The sequence below is a fragment of the Barbus barbus genome (assembly GCF_936440315.1).
Source record: "Barbus barbus genome assembly, chromosome: 29".
Taxonomy (NCBI): domain Eukaryota; kingdom Metazoa; phylum Chordata; class Actinopteri; order Cypriniformes; family Cyprinidae; genus Barbus; species Barbus barbus.
The window spans coordinates 4,512,171-4,533,100 of NC_136757.1; the positions used below are offsets into that span (position 1 = coordinate 4,512,171).

The 20,930-nt window shown below is 37.8% G+C and overlaps 1 protein-coding gene across 1 annotated transcript in view; it reads right to left on the bottom strand.

The window, feature by feature from the left end:
• LOC306849508 (histone-lysine N-methyltransferase PRDM16-like) overlaps positions 1-20,732 on the bottom strand; it is a 251,238-nt gene extending 230,506 nt beyond the window's left edge. The window contains exon 1 of the mRNA XM_079384593.1: positions 20,588-20,732. Coding sequence (XP_079240719.1) covers positions 20,588-20,624 — 37 coding nt within the window. The 5' untranslated portion in view covers positions 20,625-20,732. The remainder of the gene's footprint in view (positions 1-20,587) is intronic.
• Between the last annotated feature and the right edge of the window lie 198 nt (positions 20,733-20,930).

The window sequence follows — 20,930 nt, forward strand, 5'->3', positions numbered from 1 at the left end:
GGCGTCCTGCAGACAGAAAAGTGGGGATATTTGGGCAAGCTGGAAATGAGTTTTGCATGCTCCAGAAAGGTATTATGAGTGGATGCTATCGATTTGTTTATTCTTTCGTTTGCATCTACAGAGCTCAAATGAGCCATAATCTCTCATATGGATGTCAATGTGAAAACGATCTAGCGGCTCATTAAAAAAAGCGCCTGAAAAAAGAAAATGACAGATGCGGTAGTGGGGCACGTTTAGGCTGAGTTTGTCCGTTCTCCTGAACGAGAGCTTTGGAACAAACAAGAAGTTCAGAAGACGTGAATAAACAATGTCATGTCAAACGGGGTCAGGGTCACGTTCAAAATCTACATTTCAGCACCAGCGTGCTGCCAACACAAGCCACAAATATGAGGATTTTCCCTGAAAAGTCAGGCTGAGGGGAAACAAAGCGCTTGGAGAAACAGATATAAGGAGGGTGAGATGTGGGTTTAAGAGCTGGCCAGATACCTGCTGAGCTTTAATTTGGGTGAGAGTTGAACGAGAAGAAAGACCAAAGCGCTGGTTACACACACACACACACACACACACACACACGTTTGTTTTTTGTGAACTGTGGGGACTTTCATAGACTTCTGTTACTTTTATACTGACCAAACAATATTTTTATCCCCTAAACCTACCCCTTACAGAAAATCACACTTTCCTCACACTTTCAGATAAACATCATTTAATTTTTTTATTTTTTTTATTTCACCTAGCGGTCCCCACAATGTCATAAATTTCAGGTTTTACTATTCTGTAGCATAAACAAGTACACACACTTACACAGAAAAACACACTCACATTTTCTAAACAAGCTCATACAACACTATACATGTCTAATTTATTATTTTTTTTATTTTATTTTTTTATGTACATATATTTACTAGAGACAAACTGCATTCCCAAAAATACAAAACCTACAATTATAAGACATTTGTTTATTTATTAACATTTTTGCTAATTTTTGTGACCTTTTTATACAATTTTTGTTACTTAACATACATAAGTTTACATCTAAATATGTGAATATTATACATAGTGTAATTGCATTTCTACTCAACCCTAAAGTATTGTTAATACAGTTTTTGTTTTTCAACTGCTTCAAACTTTACACACAAATGTACGGAAGCGTATTGCATTCACTTGAGGAAAAAAATTCTACTCTGTTTTTCTGAATTAACGAGTTAATTATCTCAGAATTACGAGATAATTTTTCATTAAAAAAAAGTTTTTGCTCTGTTTTTCTGAATTAACGAGTTAATTATCTCAGAATTACGAGATATTTTTTTAATGAAAAAAAAAGTTTTTGCTCTGTTTTTCTGAATTAATGACTTAATTATCTCGTAATTCTGAGATAATTAAGTCATTAATTCAGAAAAACAGAGAAAAAACTTTTTTTTAATGAAAAATTATCTCGTAATTCTGAGATAATTAAGTCGTTAATTCAGAAAAACAGAGCAAAAACTTTTTTAAATGAAAAATTATCTCGTAATTCTGAGATAATTAACTCGTTAATTCAGAAAAACAGAGCAAAAACTTTTTTTTTCTTTAAAAATTATCTCGTAATTCTGAGATAATTAACTCGTTAATTCAGAAAAACAGAATAATTTTTTTTTTTCCTCAAGTGAATGCAATACGCTTCCGTACAAATCCAACAATTGCACACACAAAATGCAAAATGCCTCACATCTCTTGAAAAACGAAGCACTGCATTCAAAATTTCACAAATACATCTCAAAAGCAAACATTTGCAGACACATTTGCCATAATATTAATTCCTGTAAGATTTGTGTGTGTTACACATAGAGAATTGTGTGTTGTGTTTTGCAAAAAGTGTTTTGAGTGTCAGGTTTCAGTAATTGTGTGACAAGTAAAGATTTTGTGTGTAAGCAGTTGAAAAAAACTGTACCTATTAATGTACCATTAATAATTAATAATAATCAAGCTCCAAATCAGCATATTAATATAATTTCTGAAGGTTTTGTGCGACACTGAAGACTGAATTAATGAGTGCTGAAAATTCAGTATTGCCATCACATAAATAAATCATATTTTAAAATATGTTAAAATGGAAATAGTTCTTTAGAGTTCATAATATTACTGTTTTTACTCTAGTTTTGATCAAACAAACGCAGCCTCAGTGAGCATCTTTCAAAAACATTTAAAAAATACCAATTATTCCAAACTTTTGACCTGTAGTGTATATATAGTTATTGTATTTTTTATTACAGACTGGGAAAATATGGCATTTGTAGAATTGACTATTTATAGTATTTATGACCACATTTCTCAAAAAGGTTTTGTCAGATTTGACTTACTTCTGGGCACATTTTGCTGCAGTTTTGTCCCTAAAGTATGGCTAGGTCACAAACACACTCTCACACACTAGGGAAATATCTCTCTGCCCTTCAGTTGCCTTCCAGCACCTTTAGTAAGGCCCATTACCTCTGTACCCCCTCCCCAATGTCCCTAAAGCCCGTCTTATCACCTCAAGCCAAAAAACTAAAGTGACCCCTCAACCACAAACAACAAAGCACCTCTTAAAGGACGGTGTCAAAATATAATACACAGCACACGCATGAAGTTGAATCAGTGTGTGTCAGCTACTACTGCATTTGCTTCTACTTTACACTTTTACAAATGTTCATATTTTTTATTCATTTGACAGCATTGTGAAAATCAGCCCAACAAAGTCTCCAAAAACAGTCCTGTTCTCCACAAAGACACACTAGCATAAAGCTATCCGTTTCCTCCTCAGGCACAGAAAGACAGATGGGATCAAACAATTAGGAAAATCCTCCTTTGAAAGCTATCTATGAGCTGAGAAACCCCCAAAAACAAACCCTGGAAAAAAGGGCATTCCTCAGAGCCCCAGAGAAAGCCCTCACAAATCAACAGCGGTAAACGGGTGATAATTGCTCTCGTTGCTTCAACAGCTGTATAAGCTAATGTGCTCACGGGAGGAAGAATAGCCTCTTTCAGACAGACTGCATGTCCCGTTCGCAACCACTTTTGCTTCGCGAACTCCAGATGAAACAGCCTCAGCCTGCCCATACAATCGTTCCCCAACAATTTATTGTCTTTGAAACAGGAATGCAACGATTCCATTTTTCAGAACCAATATGATCCGATACTGAAAATTCAGAGTACCTGCCGATACCGATCTGATCCGATACAAGCACAGTTTTTTTTTTTTATCAATGAATTTACATTTCTATACTTCTGTGTGTTGACCTGGGCTGAGTTTCCCAAAAGCATAGTAAGCTTAAGTTGATCGTAGAACCATTCTCACGGAACTCTCTTTTTTTGTGCTAAACACAATCTGCTAAATGTAGACAACTTAATTTTAATGAAAAATAACAAATAAAAAATTATAAAATCATAATCAATGACAAAAATATTATTACAAAACTAGATTAGTGGATAATTTAGTAATAGAGGACCTTGCACACTGAGTCCGAAATTTTCATATGCGTTTTTTTGCATTCGTCATCCTTTCCTATCAAAATGCTTGCTACAGATGCGAAAACGCAGATCGAACCTGGTCTGATTTTTTTTATGACGGAAGAAAGTTTCAGAGGCAGTGTGTAAACACGATTGACACAACGTGAGGTCATATTTATTTTTCAGCGTGCGAAAATTTCAGACGAAAATTTAGGACTCAGTGTGCAATGGCCTTTACTCTAGAAAAATCATGGGTGCACATTAATTATAAAAAAATCTAAACATTTAGTGAAACAACATTATTTAGTGGTGAACAATAAAAGTTAATGAGTATAGGACTCAATCTGGTCAAATTTTACACATTGCTCTTTGTATTGTTGTAAAATAGCCTACATTCATGAAAGGCAAGTAGGCCTAAATATATTCATATATAAATATATGCAATAAAATTAAAAGACATTTATTTTAAATGTATAGCACTATAATGAAGGCAGCAAATATGATAGTTAGGACAGAACAAGAAAGATTATTAATAATCGTTCATTGCGCAAAAGTATAATATGCACTATAATATGAACGGCTCCAATACAGAGCTGCACAAAGCACTCTTGAAGAGAGTTTCATCAGTTTTACTTTATTAACCGTACGCGACACGCAGTTTAAATGCTGAATTACTTTAATTTAACGACTTGAATATTCATAGGTACATTACAGCTTCAGAACACTTGAAATATAGTGCACGAAAACTTCATGGTGCTTTATAAAGTTTTTGTGCCTTTCTTGGGGCTTAACAATAACACAGAATAGTATCTGGACAATATCGTATTTGGATCGGTCTCGTCTGACCGATACACGATCCGGCAGAAAATGCCAGTATCGGAGCCGATACCGATACTGAGTATCGGATCGTTGCATCCCTATTTTAAAAGCACTTTGAACTATTTAAAATATGTCTCCTTGTATTTTCTCTCACTCAAAAAGAGAGTGTTAGCAGTGTGTTGAAAGTCAATGAACTTTCCAGAGGTCGTGAAATTCAAGACCGCTGGCCTGGGGCTTGTGTCCCAGGTCAAATGTAAGCGTGGCAAAATTGGATTTGTCTTTACCTGCCTCTTCACTCCAATGAAAAGGGTAATTAACAATGTCTGGCTGGTTGAAACAATAGTCCTCCGTTGCAAGAGATAAGGAGCTCTGGCTTGAGGCGACAGAGAAAGTTCCTCCACTTCAAAGCGGACACTGGACGCTATCGGACACCGGCCTATTTTAAGGAAGGGTGGGGGACGTGCGTACAATCGAAGACCTGAAACAAAACCAGTTGTGACCCCCCAGATCTGATTAGTTCAAAAAGTCTGTCAAGACAATGAGGAACACGAAGCATGACCTCCTTCAATTGAAAACGGACTTGAGATCTGAGAACGACCCAACGTTGTAATTGAATCAAGCTTTGCGGACGCCGCAAAACATTTGGGGAGGGAAAAGACGCCTGGCATAAATCGCATTATTGGTACTTCAAGAAAGAACCTGGCACGAACGGTCGATCGGATGGTGGACGGCTTCTTTCTGGACGAAAGTGTGCGATGAGGCTGAAAGGTAATGTGAGATATCTCTCAGTTTGGCGCAAAAGAAACAACTTACAAATACTTAAATTATCCTGATGACAGTTAACATTTTGCAGTTGTGGCCCACCAGTAGAGCGATGAGCTCATATGTGTGAGCACTCAAATTCTATCATACCCGAGAGGCGCTTGGGAAAATAAACCCCACTACTGCGTACAAACCCGTGGAGGGACAGGAGGGGCCGTATAAAGCCCAGGTGCTCTGTAAAACAATATTCAAAATTTCAGTTTTATACCCTCGGCAGTAAAAACATGTTCCAGAGTATCTCTTTTATTAACATTTGAAATGTTTTATCCAGTGCTTTCATTGTTGATTCCAAACAGATTATTTTGTTGGACCTGAACATCAAACAGAATTTTGGAAAAGATACTAATTTTAAACACATTCAAATTTTTCTGACATGAAGATTCTTTGTTTTGTTACAATAGGTTCATTCTCAGTTAATTGTTCTTTTATGTATGACAGAATATATGAAATTATACTGTTTTGGAACAACATGAGGTGAGTAAATGATGACGGAATGTTCATTTTTGGGTGAACTCATTAAAAGTGCTATAAGTATTTTCAACTCTTATTATTGAGAATGATTCGTGAGTGCACAGTGCCCTTTAAACTATGGTAAAATCACTTTTAAACACTGATTTTAATGGATTGTCTCTTTTATAAAACTGCAGCATGTAGAATACTATTCATTAATATTTAGAATGTATTATAAATAATTATTCTGCCAGGTAATACAGTTTGTTATGCCAGCTATAAAGCTGTGTGGCTGCCAAGCAACATGCTTGTTGCATTAATATAGAATATTTGGTTGCAGACATGCATTTTAAACGGGTTCTAAAAATGGCTCATCCAATCAGAATTAAGAGTCGGAACTATCTATTAACACTCAGTCGATCTATTTCACTGACAACACACACACTTAAATACACACTCTTTAAAGACACACAGATGCTCACACACTCACACACCCTTGACCTTTAGCAGTAGGACTCTTATTTGTCAATGAGTGTGTTTGTAGCCATAGCCTCTTCACCCCTGATCGGGACCAGGCCGTGGAAAATTTGATCACATTAGCCACATGTTGCTTCTAATATCATTTCAATAAGAAGGACGCTGCCCTCGTACACATAAAGCAGCCACGTAAAGTTCCCCAGCCGTTGCCGTTAGCCGCGGAGAGAGCCATGGGGGTCTGCTGCTAATTTCCCGCCCCAAGTTATGTAATCTATAGAGATTAGGGTAAAGCAGTTATTCTTGACTATTTTATTAAGAGGTGCTTTAGGCGCTGGAAAGAGGGGCTTTATTGCTTTTCAAACGGCGTGCCATACAATACAAGACAAACATTTGCTGTTATTTCAGCAAAATCGAGTCAGATGTGGCGGCTCTTTTTTTTTCAGGAGGAACTTGGCATCAAAGAAAAGTCTCTTAAAACAAAAATCTTCCCTTCTGCACAGGTCTCGCCCTGAACTGTGTCCGGTAGTTAAATAGGGAGGTGTCTAAAGAACAGGCAGGAGTCCCACACCTAGTTTTAATTAAAAGAGAGAGTGCTGACATGCACAGAGGGAGGGACGATCCCATTCGCAACAGTTACCGTTTCAGCACGTTTATGTGCGCGCTTGCCTTTCCAGGCCTATAGCCTAACACGTCAGGAGTCTCGAACTGACAGTGTGACGAGTCAAGTTTATTGTCATTCTTGTCATTAAAAACACATGTAAGATGATAAAAATACAAAATTATATATATATATATATACATTACCTCTCAAACCAATAGAACAATGACAGACATTGACTTTAAATGGCAGACAATGAAAAGATTTATAAATATAAACACATTTTTAAATATTTATAGCAAATATATAGCAAATGGGACCAGAAATACACTCCAATATGTATTAGGGATATTTCAATCATGATGATCATAATTTTGACAGTAAAAAAAAATATATAAATTTATATTCCTAGACATTTTCTGTAGCACTTCATATTTGATGGTTTTTCATTAAAGTTTTTTTTTTTTTTTCTTACTAAATGTAAATTATGGTGTTTTATGCTATATCTCATGCTGTTATATTAAGGTTTATTGCATTATTATATTGTCCTGTGTGTTACCATGATGGTGTTTTGTTTTTGTGGGGAAGAGCTACTTGTGAATATTTTTTAATGATCATGTGCTTTGTCTTTATCCCCTGTTTATTTTTAGTATTTTACATAGGTAAAACACAGAATTTTGTATATTATTTTAGTGAATTAAATATATTTAATTAATCAATGTATTAATTTATTTATTATACCATAACCTAGGTTCTGTAAATAAATACATAAATAAATAAAATTCTGGAAAAGACAACCTCCATTTGTTTTACCTTTCTTTTCTTTTTTTACTGGAGGTCTTGGTTTGCGGTAAAGGTCATGAAGTCTAACTATTTAGGAGCTGCTGGATAAGTACATAGTAAATGATCCTCTAAAATGTGTCTATTTGAGCCAAAAACTATATTATATTGAGCAATTGTTGCACTTCATATACTGCAATGTACATAAAACACATAATGCATGCATAACGCTCCAAACATTTGAATGACTGCAAATGTCAAGGGCAGATTCCAGCTCTTAATATGTTGTGATATGTGATAACGTAGAATCTGTTGCCTTTTAACAGCAGTCACGGCTGTCTGAAATGCAATTATCAAAAAATCTGACCCATCAAAGACCAGACCAAAACCTGGTTTAAATTTTTATCGATTTTCTGTGTAACTAACTCTGTAGCAGGAAAATTAGCCAGATATTTGTGTCACACACACACACATAGTTGAACTTGATCCACACGCCGTGACTGTAGTAAGTAGCAAGGGCAACCGGTGTGCTCTTAAACAACCTAAACCGGTGACCTTTGACCTCCTGACATTCCAAATATGCCATTCAAACACCAAAGAATAATAAACAAAACCAGGGTAATGGACCCCAGGTGGTGTATAGGTGCAGTAAGGGGACAGAGCAATGCCGATCCAAAAGCAGTTACAATAAGCAACATCACAATATAACAAAAAATAAATCAATATTTTCAGCCGTCAGCAGCATTTAAAATTCCAGCAGCTCTGACTTCTATTATGATGACGTGTTGCACTGAATTTCACAATAGCTGAGGAAATGAATCATATAATTGGCTAGAAAAGCAAAAGTCAGTTTGAGTGCGATCAAAAGTCTGTGTTTCTCAGGAGACGTAACAGAAAACATTGGTAAGCCTGTCCGGAGCTCATCTGACTGCTGCTGCACACGGCCAACACCAGATACGCTGAAACCGGAGCGCTTTGTATAGGAATTGTGCCTGCTGTTGTGTATATAAGTGTACATTGTGTGTATATATATACAATTATTTTCTCACGCATTATTGGCTTGTAATACGAATCGAGTCGTGGCCGTATTGCCTGTTTACATCATTCCCTCCGCAAAGCCGTAACAGTTGCCAGAGTTGTCACAATAACAGAATGTGCAGAGAGACTGCGTGGAATTCCCTAAAAACCTCAAAAGCCTGAAAATAATTTCAATAATGCCAACATCAGGAACTTCAATGTTGACTGACAGGCCGTCCTCGGGAAGAAAAGGCATTTGTTTCGAATAACTTATTTCCAATTAAAACTTTAATTGACATCTTCGAAAACCTCAGAGACATTTGTGAATGGTCAGCTTAGGAGAGGACAAAAAAACCACACAGGCTGGTATTCTAACCGCTCATAAAACACTACTCCGAAACCGGATCTTTACTTTATGCGAGCTGAAGGATGTGGGTTGAGTCGACGGGGAGAAAAAGAGTGAAAGAGAGAGAAAAAGCAAATATCACAAGTCACAAAGTAGACTTGTGTGAGTTCAACGCTGCCCTCTGCAACCCTCCAAAGGCTCTAAATCATACAAATCCACCGAGATGCCCAGAGAAAAGGGCTCATTGAGGAAAAAGAGCAGCCAAAAGATCTTCTTTTTTTTGGGTATAGTTTCATCCTCACTCACAACTGCAAATTATAAGCCTTATTCAAAAAAGTGTTTGAGGGGGGAAGGGATGGGGGGCATTAAAATAAGTTATTCATGTATGTATCCATCTATCTATCTATCTAGCTAGAATGAGCTACTCATTCCACGAAACATGAAATGCAAATGATGCCTGCGGATTTAAAGAAAAATCAAACTACAATATCAAACTATTCACTTACCGTCACAGATTAAAATAATAATAATAAAAAAAAACCTGCCATAAATAAAATATATAACCTCTGAAACCAAGAGAACAATGACAGACAGAGAACAATGACAACGGTATAAGATCTAATAAATATAAAAATGGCAAAAAAAGGTATATATAAAATAATATATACATACATACATGCATATATACATAAATATACAGCAAATAAGATTGTATTGTAAGTCAGATTGTAAGATTGTAAGTCAGAAATGAATAAATAAATAAACAAAAATATTTTCCTTTTAAATATACACCCACACACACAATGTATTAGTGTAATATGCATTACTGTAAGTCTTGGTTTGGGATAAAGGTCATTAAGTTTATCTATTTAGAGATTCCAAGCTTTTATTAAAAAATAAAAATATAATTGCTTAACAATTTTGGTTCATAAGTTATTATACAAATGAATTTCTCTGGAGAAAATGATAGGAATTGTACATAAAGTTTCAAACTGAACTAGGTCAGACCGAAAGGGTCAAAAGTTGCCTAAATATTTGTTTGAAAAGGCAGGTGTACTTCCTCTCAAGCCCGTGCTCTACACCTCTGAGTGCGCTCGACTCTGGCCTGGCCTCTGCAGAGCGTCCGAGCGGCCCAGCGAGCGGACCGCCGTGTGTCTTTGTGAGGGGGAGTTTATGATTATCTCCCGGCTGGACGAGGACTGTGGCGCGCTGCCAGTACAGTGCAGCAACGTCCCTCATCCCTTTGTAGACGCTTCTAATCTGGTGAAAGCCTCTCCCCTGAGACCATACCATGATAATGTCATAGACACAGAGGGTATAATAGAGCAATTTGTTTACCTTCCAAAGCCTTGATCTCTCTCAATCCTGCCTTTCTCTATCTCTCTTGCTCTTTCACGCGGAGCTCTGCACTGCTGGAGTGGGATCAGAACATATTGATCGGTGCTCGGGTTTCAATAGAGCACCGCAAATTAAACGCAATGGAAAACAAATTTGTTTCGGGATTGTCACTCTGTTGTTGAGCTAAAACGTCCCAACTGAGATCCACTTAAGGGAATAGTTAACCCTAAAATGAGAATTCTTTCATGTCTTACTCAGCCTTATGTTGATTCAAACATGTAGCAATTCATGTGTGATTTAGAATATTATTTCCTAAAAAACAAAGAAAACCTGTACTGCCCTGTCATTTCTCTGCCATCGTATTAAGATAAAAAGCCAAATAAATACATATATAAATAAATAAAATGCCTGGAGAGAATGTTCTTTTTCCTGAAAACGCCAGTTAACTTTATCACAAAAAAAATATTTTTTTTTAAATTATGTTTTACCCCACCTTGTTACACTTCAAAAATTAACGACACTTCAAAAATAACGGGCCTAAAAATTGCTTATAAATCCCTCATTATGCTATATTATCACCAAATCTTAGATTCAATCTTTTTGTTTTCTTTCAATTGGTACAGGTTTTTATTTAATTTTGGAAATAAAAGCTCAGATCAGTGAAGCCTATTATCAATCAAAAGTTCAGAAGTCAATATATTATTTTAAAAATTTCCATATATATATATATACTTTTTTTATTTTTTATTCCATTGAACATAATCCATTCAGCAACAATTTAGTAAGTCAGTTAAATTAGAAGCTATTTACACAAAAAGTGTTCTTGTCATCTGTCTGCAATCTTTTTATGTATTTATTTATTTTAATTGCTGGATTAGTTATTCATGCCAGTTTTTGTTTTTTATTAAGATTTTTTTTATTATTATTTGTATTGATCACAATAAATGTATGTGTAAAATTATTTTAAATATATTTGACTGTTACAGGTTATGATATGCAGAACAGGCCCGACTGAAGTCATGTGATCCATAGCAAATCAAAACAGATCTAACATGTCAACTAGCGGCATCGCTAACTGACTAGTCGTTGCAAACCCTACCTTTACAGTCTGAACAGCGGCAGACTTGATACAAACTCGCACCAACTCTCTTCAATCCCATCAACACCGTCGCCCCCACCAGTGCTCATTCCTGTTCCTGCTCTCATCTGCTTTTCAACAAGAGCAGTTTGTCAGGGTCAGAAAGCAATTCAAAACCTCTATTAATGAGTGAGAGAGAGAAAAGTGTGGTACGAGCGGGAGGAGGAGGCGAGGGGTGGGGTGCCTGCCATCAAAGCCAACAAGAAAAGAAGGCCAGGTGGTTGTGGGAATCTTGGCTTTTTTTGCAGAGATGGGATCTTCAGCGTAATTAACAGGCTGGAATCGGGGCCTTCTGAAGGCAGGAGGACAACCCCTCAGAGGGGACAATTTGCACTTTTACAAGAGCCGCTGAGGGACGGGGAGAAAGGAGAGGAAAAGGGAAACTATGGCATCTTTTATCGCCGAGACAAAGCGCCGCATCCTTTCAAAGGCCTGTGCTGGAGCTTCCAGAGCAGAGGAAGAGCGGGTGAAATAAAGAAGAAGAAAAACACAAGAGAGAAGGGGGTAGGAGCTGAAGAAGTGGACAGCAGTCGGAAAAGGGGCACCGGTGCCAACATGCGGTTCACAGAGAGAAAAGAGCCGGGGGAAGTAGCCAAGAGGGTGCGGGGGACCTGACATGTGGCCAACTTGTAGACCCTCCCAGAATTCAACAGCTCCTCTCATTAGCATTATTGCACAGAACCAGCAACAGGCCTCTAAACGGATCTAAACTGGAGGCATGCACGCGTTTCCAGCAAGAGATGCGCCATAAAAATGGATTATTAAAGGGATAGCTCACCCAAAAATGAAAATTCTGTCATTAATTACTCACCATCATGTCGTTCCAAACCCGTAAGACCTTCATTCATCTTCAGAAACAGAAACATCAAGGGCCTGAAGCGTAGTAAAGGAGATCGTAAAAATAATCCATGTGACATCAGTGGTTCAACCGTAATGTTATATAGCTACGACATGAATTTTTGGGCACAAAGAAAACAAAAATAATGACTTTATACAACAATTTATCTGACACTATTTTGGAGAGCATCACATTCGTAAACAATGTATGCAATGTATGTCCGCGGATACGTTGTTAACGTTCAGATCAAAGATGGTAAACAGCGAATGAAAACAACGTAAACAGCATACCGGCGTATGGTGCTGCTGCCACAGAACAGTATATGCTGTTCACGTATGTGATACTCTCCAAAATGGCACCAGGGTGCATAGTATGTATATGCAGAGTAAGACTGTAAAATAAAGTGCTACCGTTATCTGTATGGTTATCAATGGTGTGAACAGGCCTGTTATGTCAAGTGGGTAAGTCCTATATGCTAGCAAACATTTCTGAGGATGAGAAAACAATTGGCATGTTTGTTCCAACTTATAAAATGTTAGGATTTTTCAGCTCAGTTTTGGGGAATAAACTAACTACAAGTAGCTATGCTACTAACAGTAACTCAGCAGTTTTCAGAACAGAATGGCATTTCCAGTAAAAATCGGTGTACTGTGATGAAATCACACTGCATTGCATACACAGATATTGAGGTAAAGAACAGGCTCACTTAAAGTGTCCTCCCCTTAAGCATTTAGAAAGCCTGATTCATTTCTGAGGATCTGTCAGTTCATTGAAATGTACCACGTCCAAAAAAAGAAAAACGATTCAATGATACTTTTTAAGTCTCCTTTTATGTTTCAGTATATAAAATAATATGACCATATTGAGTTAAATGCTGCCACTGCGTATAAATGATGGTGTTTTATTGGTGGTTTTTAGTTTGGTACTTTAAAGCTTCAAAAGTAAACAACTTTGAATTATGAGTTGCATATAGCTTCATAAAACACAGTTCCTCGACTCACAGTTCAAAGCTACATGTTTCAGAAGAAAGCTCAACTTTTAATTGTTTGATGTACAATCAACTGAAACCACGCTTGCCTCCGACTGACAAAAAGCCATATTCAGGTTTCCATTTCATTTGTTAGGACGCGTCAGACTCCAGCGTCAGATGGCTGACAGAGGCGGTGAAATATCCAGGGGTCAGATGCACTTCTGATAACGGCCCCTCAGCCTGACTGCCAGAGATGGGGCGTCTGCCCAGCACAAAATGCCATTTGTTGTCCATCACTCAGACACTGCGAGTTTAGTGCCGGCGCTACGCTGAAAGGCACATTCACACAAGCTCACACACTGGATGTTTTTGCAATTCAATATTTTCACACACAGCCTCATCATTACGCTGGAACCGGAGCCTCACTGGAGAGAGCCTGAGCTTTCACGGACAGGCAAATCACAGTTCGAGATTGAAGTTAATGGCCCATCTTGAAATGTTTTGCTGACTCCCTGAAAACCCCTTCTCAGCATTTCACTAACAATCTGACGAGGGCTTTAGTTTTTTTTTCTCTTTTTCTTTTGACCGAAGAGAAAACACCCATATGCCACATGCTTTAGATCTAGCAGCCTATTGAAAGGTGACAGTAAAGACAACATTATGCAAATATCCTCTGAAAATGCATCATAACCATTATCCTAATCTCACTACAGTATTTAAAAAAAAAAAAAAGTTTTGTCCTGTATAAAGATTTTTAGGATAATTTATTAAACAATCATTTATTTTAGGATCAGTTACTAAATGAAGATTAATGAGCCTGAAACGTACATAAAGATTCAGCGTTCACCTGTTAAAAAAAATAAATAAAAAATGCTGTTCTGCAATTTTGAGAACCATTTATTGAACTCTTTTAGGATGATTTATTGAATGAAGATGAATGAGCATGAAACTTACATGAAGTGCAAGAAAGTGGCCAGGGTTGGTGTGTGCCAGTAATGATTTGTTTAGGATGTCGGCCTTAAAGTGGTTAAAGAAAATGGCGGCAGCTTAAGGTTTTATATATTTTTCCAGTAAGCCGCACTGTAGTTAATGAAATTTAACACACCAATAGTACCGCCTCTCCCTCGAGAGCGAGAGCTTCATAATCAGCGTGCCAACACTCTCGTTTTTTATGAAAACAAATTGCAGCCAGGGAGATGGACTAATTGTGTTGCGATGCAGAGCAAAGAGAAACAACCGTTCACGTAATTAAGCCAATTTTCAGGGACAAAAATAGTTGAAGGGGCAGTAAGCATGAGCATTCATCTGGTACACGCCGCACGATCCCACCCCTCGCTCGTGAACAAAGAAAAGTTAAGCATTAAGCAAATATAGGCTGAGAAAGTCACTGGATAATGATGGTTCAATTACAGTGGATCCCAGCATACCGCACCGTCCAATTATGAGAAATGATGATGGGCTGACAGAGGGCTTTGGAAACATGAAAGACGTCTTTATCAAAGCAAATCTAAGCACTCTATCTCTAAAGTAGAAAACGACTCTACCGCTGCCATTACTGCACGTCATACCATCTTAATGAGACAGAGCTGACCATCTTCCCCCGTAATGACAAAAGATGGAGGACAGAAGATGAGTTCAAAAGATAAATGTGGAGGCCGGGCTCTTTGAAAATGCGCTCGCTGCTAAAGTTGAAAGTGAGCGGCGAGCGGTAATGCTCGGCTCGAGTGGCCCACCGGGAAATGACATCCACTCTCTTATCGCCAAAGGATGCAACATCAAGGTCTGGCCAAACGGTAGCTGTGCTGATGCATGGGAACTTCAGCGGGGAATTACGTGTGTGTACAGTATGTCCTCACTGAGAGGGTGAACTGCCACTCTAAACATCCCCAAAACCACCAGCCTAGCCTGCTTGGAACATGTTCGCTTCCAAAGGAGAATTATGTTATGCATTGCTACAAGGGATTTAAAGAAATGAGTAATTTCCCTACAAAAATTGAAAACAAATTGCTGAGTATGTTCATTTCAGGGCATGTAAATGGACCCCCCCCCACACACACACACACACACACACACACACACACACACATACACACACACAAATATTATTATCCCCCTTGTTGTTTTTAGAAAATGAACAAACACAGTCAGGATAAATTTTTCGACTTTGAGCTCAGCTTTTGCTGAACATGGATCGTCCATAACGATATTAATTTGGCTCGCAGTTGAAATGCACAGCTGGGTGCCTCGAAATGTTGGATGGAAACTTTCCTGGCGCTTCTCTCTGGGCAGGAGTTAAGACACCAAGACGTTTTACGGCCTAAAATTAGCAACCCTGAACACATGATGCAGGGTTAATTATTTCTCACAGTCCTTCCCGGTGGGTGTACAAAGCTGCTTTTTCCTTGTACAGTATCGACCGACTCCAGCAACAGAGCTTTCTGAGGTCGTAATGCAGAAGAAGTTTCAGTGTGTACCTTTTTATTTTATTTATTTTTTTTGCCAGAAATGCTGCAGAGCTGAGACCAGTGCTTGTTTGCACATATACGAGAGAGTACTGTATGCTGAGCAGTGGATTTATTTAATGCTTACTTCAGAAAAGGTTATTCTGAGAAGACCTTGATCATTGTATGTGTTCATGTTGTTGACTGCACATGCAAAAACTGTTATACCCAAAACAGACGCCATCACCAAGGCTGTTCCTGCCACTTCTTAAAACATTTTTCAAAATTGTTCTATTTTGTCAAAGACTGACTTGGCATTTATTAAAAAATAATGCATAACCTGTCCCTTTCAAAAATATACATAACAGAGATTTTAGAATGCAATATTGATGTTTAAACTAAATAACATTTAATATGACATTCCTTGACATGGCACTGTGTCAATAAACAACCCAACAAAAATGAATATAACCCGGCTAACCGGGTCAAAATAAACAATATGTATCCAGCACTGGGTTGCCAAATAACCCAGCATTTTTAGAGTGTACATTTACTGTATTAAATTCAAGAATGAATGAATGAATGAAGCAATAACATTTTATTTGGTCCAATATATATTTTTTAATTATAATAAATATATAATGTTTTACATGCATTTAGAGGCATTTTATATATATATATATATATATATATATATATATATATATATATATATATATAAAATGATTTAAAAATATAATAATTGCAAATAGACAAAATTTTGTGTCTCAGTACAAAAATGCAGTGCAAATATTTTCACCAATATAATTATTAAAAATAAATGACTACTTGAGGATTCTGTGGCAGCTACCAGACAACACTCTTAGCAGGAAAGAATAATGAGCTACACTTCACTCAAACACCTTAAAAAAACAGCAGTGCGTTTTCTTCTACGGCCAAGGAGTTGCAGACAGCCTGGGCTGTAACATGATAAGCACGTCTCTCTCGCAGACTGGCTTTAACAATTCTGTAATGGCTGTCTTTCCCCTACTGCAAGCTGCACCCCGCTCTGCTCCACAGCATGGGGGCCTGTTCTTATATATTCACTTTTTCTTAAAAAACCTGACTTGAGAAACAAATAAAATGCATTATGCTGGGAGGAAACGCAGCAAGACACTAAAGTCATCTTTAAGGTATGCACATGACTGCCAAAGCATAGTCAGAAAAGTGACTTTTCCTACAATTGGGTGAACGAAAAAGGGAAAAAAAAAAGGGTGTGCGGTTCCAGTGCGGCAGAGAACAGCTGAAACAGTGTTTGGACACACGCGGAAAAGGCCCTCCCACGAGTGAGTCACTGTGATGTCATAAAGAGGTGCCACAAGCGAACAACAACAGCGCAGTACAATGCAAAAAAGACTAAGCAGAATGAATGATGTGTGACAAATGTGAGCAAGGTTGAGTTGGAGCTGCTTCACCTTTGGGAAGCACAGGGCGATTCAGCTCAGGTGGGCAGGCGCTCGCTCTCGACGGAAAACTGTGCCAGCTCTGCCTGCGCTCCATAAGCCACCCATCAACCTTTCCTCTCGCTCAAGATTGGGGTTAACTAAGCAGGCCGGCTGGTCAAAGGCTGCCCTACAGGCTCCCGTTGAGGACAAATATGTGTATGCATGCATTCTGTGCGCAGCATTACATGCCAGGACTGTAACAATATCAAATACAAATTCAGACTGGTTTCATTATGGCTAATGCCAGTCACTCCATTAGCTCTGAAACAAAGACATGCTCACCTGTGCGTGTGTGTGTGGTTGTGTTTCATGCATTGCACATGCGGTCATTAAATGATTTTCTCACAGTTCTTCCAGTCTAACTATGGCTTTTAACAAGAACTTCTTATCAAAGACAAACTTACATCTCATAGATTATGTGTGGGGAATTATACGTCTCTAATGGATTAGTCTGTCCACCAGCTCTCATGTGTGAAAACATGTTGTGCACATACACATTCGGCTAGCTTGAAGCTAAATGTCAGCCATTTTGCCTGTTAAAGCCCAGTTTTGAGTGCTGACAGGCTGTGTCTTCCATTGTTGCTTTACAGTGTTATGGCTTGATTTTATTACTTGTGTCAAAACAGCATAAGCTGCACAAGAAATGTTTGATTTGTTATCCATTGCTATTTTATTTCGCTGTGCAACTTTTCTCTCTCTCTTCAAAGACAGCATCATAATGTAAAACAGGGAAAATTAAAGCCCACATTTAAAAAAATGGCAAAACCTAATGAAATAAAGAACCTGAGAATAAAACTTTAAACAAGGGTTTAAAACAGAATGTGTAAATAAATAAATACCATTGTGCAAAAATGCATATGTCTGCAAGATTTATCTGTGGCAGTTTATATTTGTCACTCAAATTAATAAATATGAATATTTTTTTGTGTGTGCGACGTCATTTACTGTACGCATGTATATATTGTCACGCAGCAGCATACTCTGGAAACCAGAAAAATGTTTTTTTGTGACAAAGCCAGGTCTCATTTGAGTCCATTATTGATTAGACGAGCAACCCCAAATGGTTTGAAAATAATTAATTGTTTCCAATAATATTACAAATACATAACCCAAATGAACGCTCTTTTTTTCCCTTAGAATTAAACTTTCACATTTAAAACTATGCTATTAAAATTACAAAACAGTTGCTAATGGTTAAAATCAACCTAGAGAGAGAGAAAGAGAGAGGTTAGGCGAATACACGCTTATACCTGGCGCCAGAACAAACCGATATCTCTCTGAAACTCAACTTAAACGATAATATATCAAAGACAGAGCTTTAACTAAATTACTCGACGGTTATAAATAAGCCGCAGAATATTCATTTTCAACCAGAAAGCATTAAACCCTCGTCGAAAAATGAATGAAGGGCCTAACATTATGAATCAAGCTGCGTTTATGGCCACTTGATTCGTTCAGTAATAGATGATCCAGTAAAGCTTTGTGCTTTGCTTGCAGCCCACATTAACATTGTATAATAATGTTTAATTAAACACAATTATAGTTATGATATTTGACTGCATTGATGTATGAAAAATAATTAAAAGTAGTGACCGACGGTGTCTCATAAAAAAAAAAAAAGTTATCATATTTAAGTCGCTTCTCGGTCATTCCTTCAATTACGAAACGGCAAACTGTTGAGTTGAGAGAATAATAATAATAATAATAATAATACATCTGAAATGTGTATATTACATAATTTGCGTTTTGAAAATAGCTTTTTAGAAAAATATAAGAAAAAATATATAATTTTAAACAATTATTTTAATTATTAATTTTTTTTTCTAAAATAATGATAATAATAATAATACATAAATTGTTATATAATCTGCATACTCGCACCGTCAATTAAATTCAAATGAATTGAGATAAATATGAAACAGAATATTAGATTTCTATGCATTCGTGAGCAACTGAATTTATTGTGAACACAGGAAACATTTTAGCAGATTGAATGCAGTCATAAAGTAAACAGGCCTATGTTAAATATAAATCTGGAACAGCAGAACACTGGTGGTTCAAAACAATGAGATGAAACGAGTTATGAAATAAGGAAAGCATATAATAGGCTATATCAGACGTTTTTAATGTTTTAAGGATTGTGATTCAACACAAAAACGAAACTGTAATCTCTCAGAGGACGACACGAGAAATAAAAGAAAGTCTTATGCATATGGTTTGAACATTCAGGAGAGTTGTCGTGTCACGTCCTGACCTCCAACACAAAACCGAGTTTATCTTGAATGACCAACAACAAAAAGTCTGACCTGTTAATAGCGATTCTCGCAAGTCATCGTGTGCTACAGAAGTTCTGAGGTGTGCTTGAGAAAATATCGAGGCCCACTTTTCTGTCCCAAATCAATCTGAGTAGGCTGTGCGTACTCCCGGCAATCTGAATCAGGTCACGGGCCCACGCGTGCTCTCCTGCGTTATCTTCAGACAGGCTTGATATTTTAATACGTGTCGCATCTAACATGTGGCCAATTAAATATATAGCATGAGGAAAACACACTGCTTGTTTAAGCTATCTTGAGCTAAAAATAAATTCATTCGGATAAATCATTTTCTTCTGGAAGCAGATATTGAAACATCGTATAGCTCGATATTTACTTCGTCACAATTGTCCTTAAATACTTCAAAACGATGTAGCCATTTAAAATAAAATAAAAAAAAGCCTTTCCTAATGAATCGGATGAGCGATGACTGTGTCCACATTGCAGGGAATAATCGCATGCAAAAGTTTCACGGACACTTAATGTAAGGAAATAGTTGGAGTGCAGTATCCTACCTATTATAAACAAGTCGGAATACAAATGAAAGCCAAACAAACAATAAGCAAAGACATCATGCAGAGTCCAGAGGAGATTTACACACGTTTTCCTCGCCTTTGAAAGAGTCCAAAAAATAGCAGACTCTATTTGCTTCAATATGACATGTATGCATTATTGATTTGCCATTCGCAGATGAAGCCGCAACAGACCCCAGAGGACAAAGAATCCTAAAAGCGAGCTCCTAATTTAAGATTATCGGAAGAATTGTCCATTTTGCGTGATATTCCTTCTTCTGGCTGAAAGCTCTGGAGATCTCCACACTCTCTCTGTGCGTCCTGGGGTCCATGAGCAGTGCTAGAGCGCCCACTATTTCAACAAGCAGGAATATGATTTCACAAGACCTGGAACCACTCAATAAAAAAGTTACTATCCCTTTCGACAACTCTTCGCTAACTTTCGTGTAACAATTATCTACGGTTTCTCGACTTCGCTAAAACAAGAGAGTGAAACAACGCGGCGTGGAAACGCGCTCCTGACCATTTCAGCCACAGCATAGCAACAAGAAACTTCTGAACAAGCACAACACGGCAGCATCTGGTCTAAAGGGTGGACGCCGCGGATCACGGAGAGTTTGAACGATTTCAATGTAATTGAGAGCTGAAAAACAAACGCACCGGACAAAGACGCGCTCTCAGCAGGAACTGATCAATGAAAATGACACTTTGGTGATGTGCGCTAGGGTTCAAAGTACCGCGCGGCCGCTCGGGAGCGAAAGAAGCGCAAGAAGGACCTACTTTTGGCCAGTTTTCTCGCCCTCGCCTTGGATCTCATCTTGTCGGCTTGTAGATTCCTCGCGTCCTCCTTGAGCTCAGAAGCAGCAGCAGCGCTATCTTCATCTCACGAGCATTGTCAGTTTGGACACCTTCGCACATGCGCACAGGCCATTCAATCTGACACCCTCGTCAGGGCCAAAAAACTTTCCAATGTATTCATCATCATCACTTTTTGTCCTATCGTGTCTCCTTTAGATCACTTATCTCTTTCCCTCCTCCTCCTCTCGCTCCGCAACATCTCGGATCTCCCCCCCACCTCCCCTTCTTGAGCTCTTGAGGAGGAATAAGTGCTATTTTCCAGGGA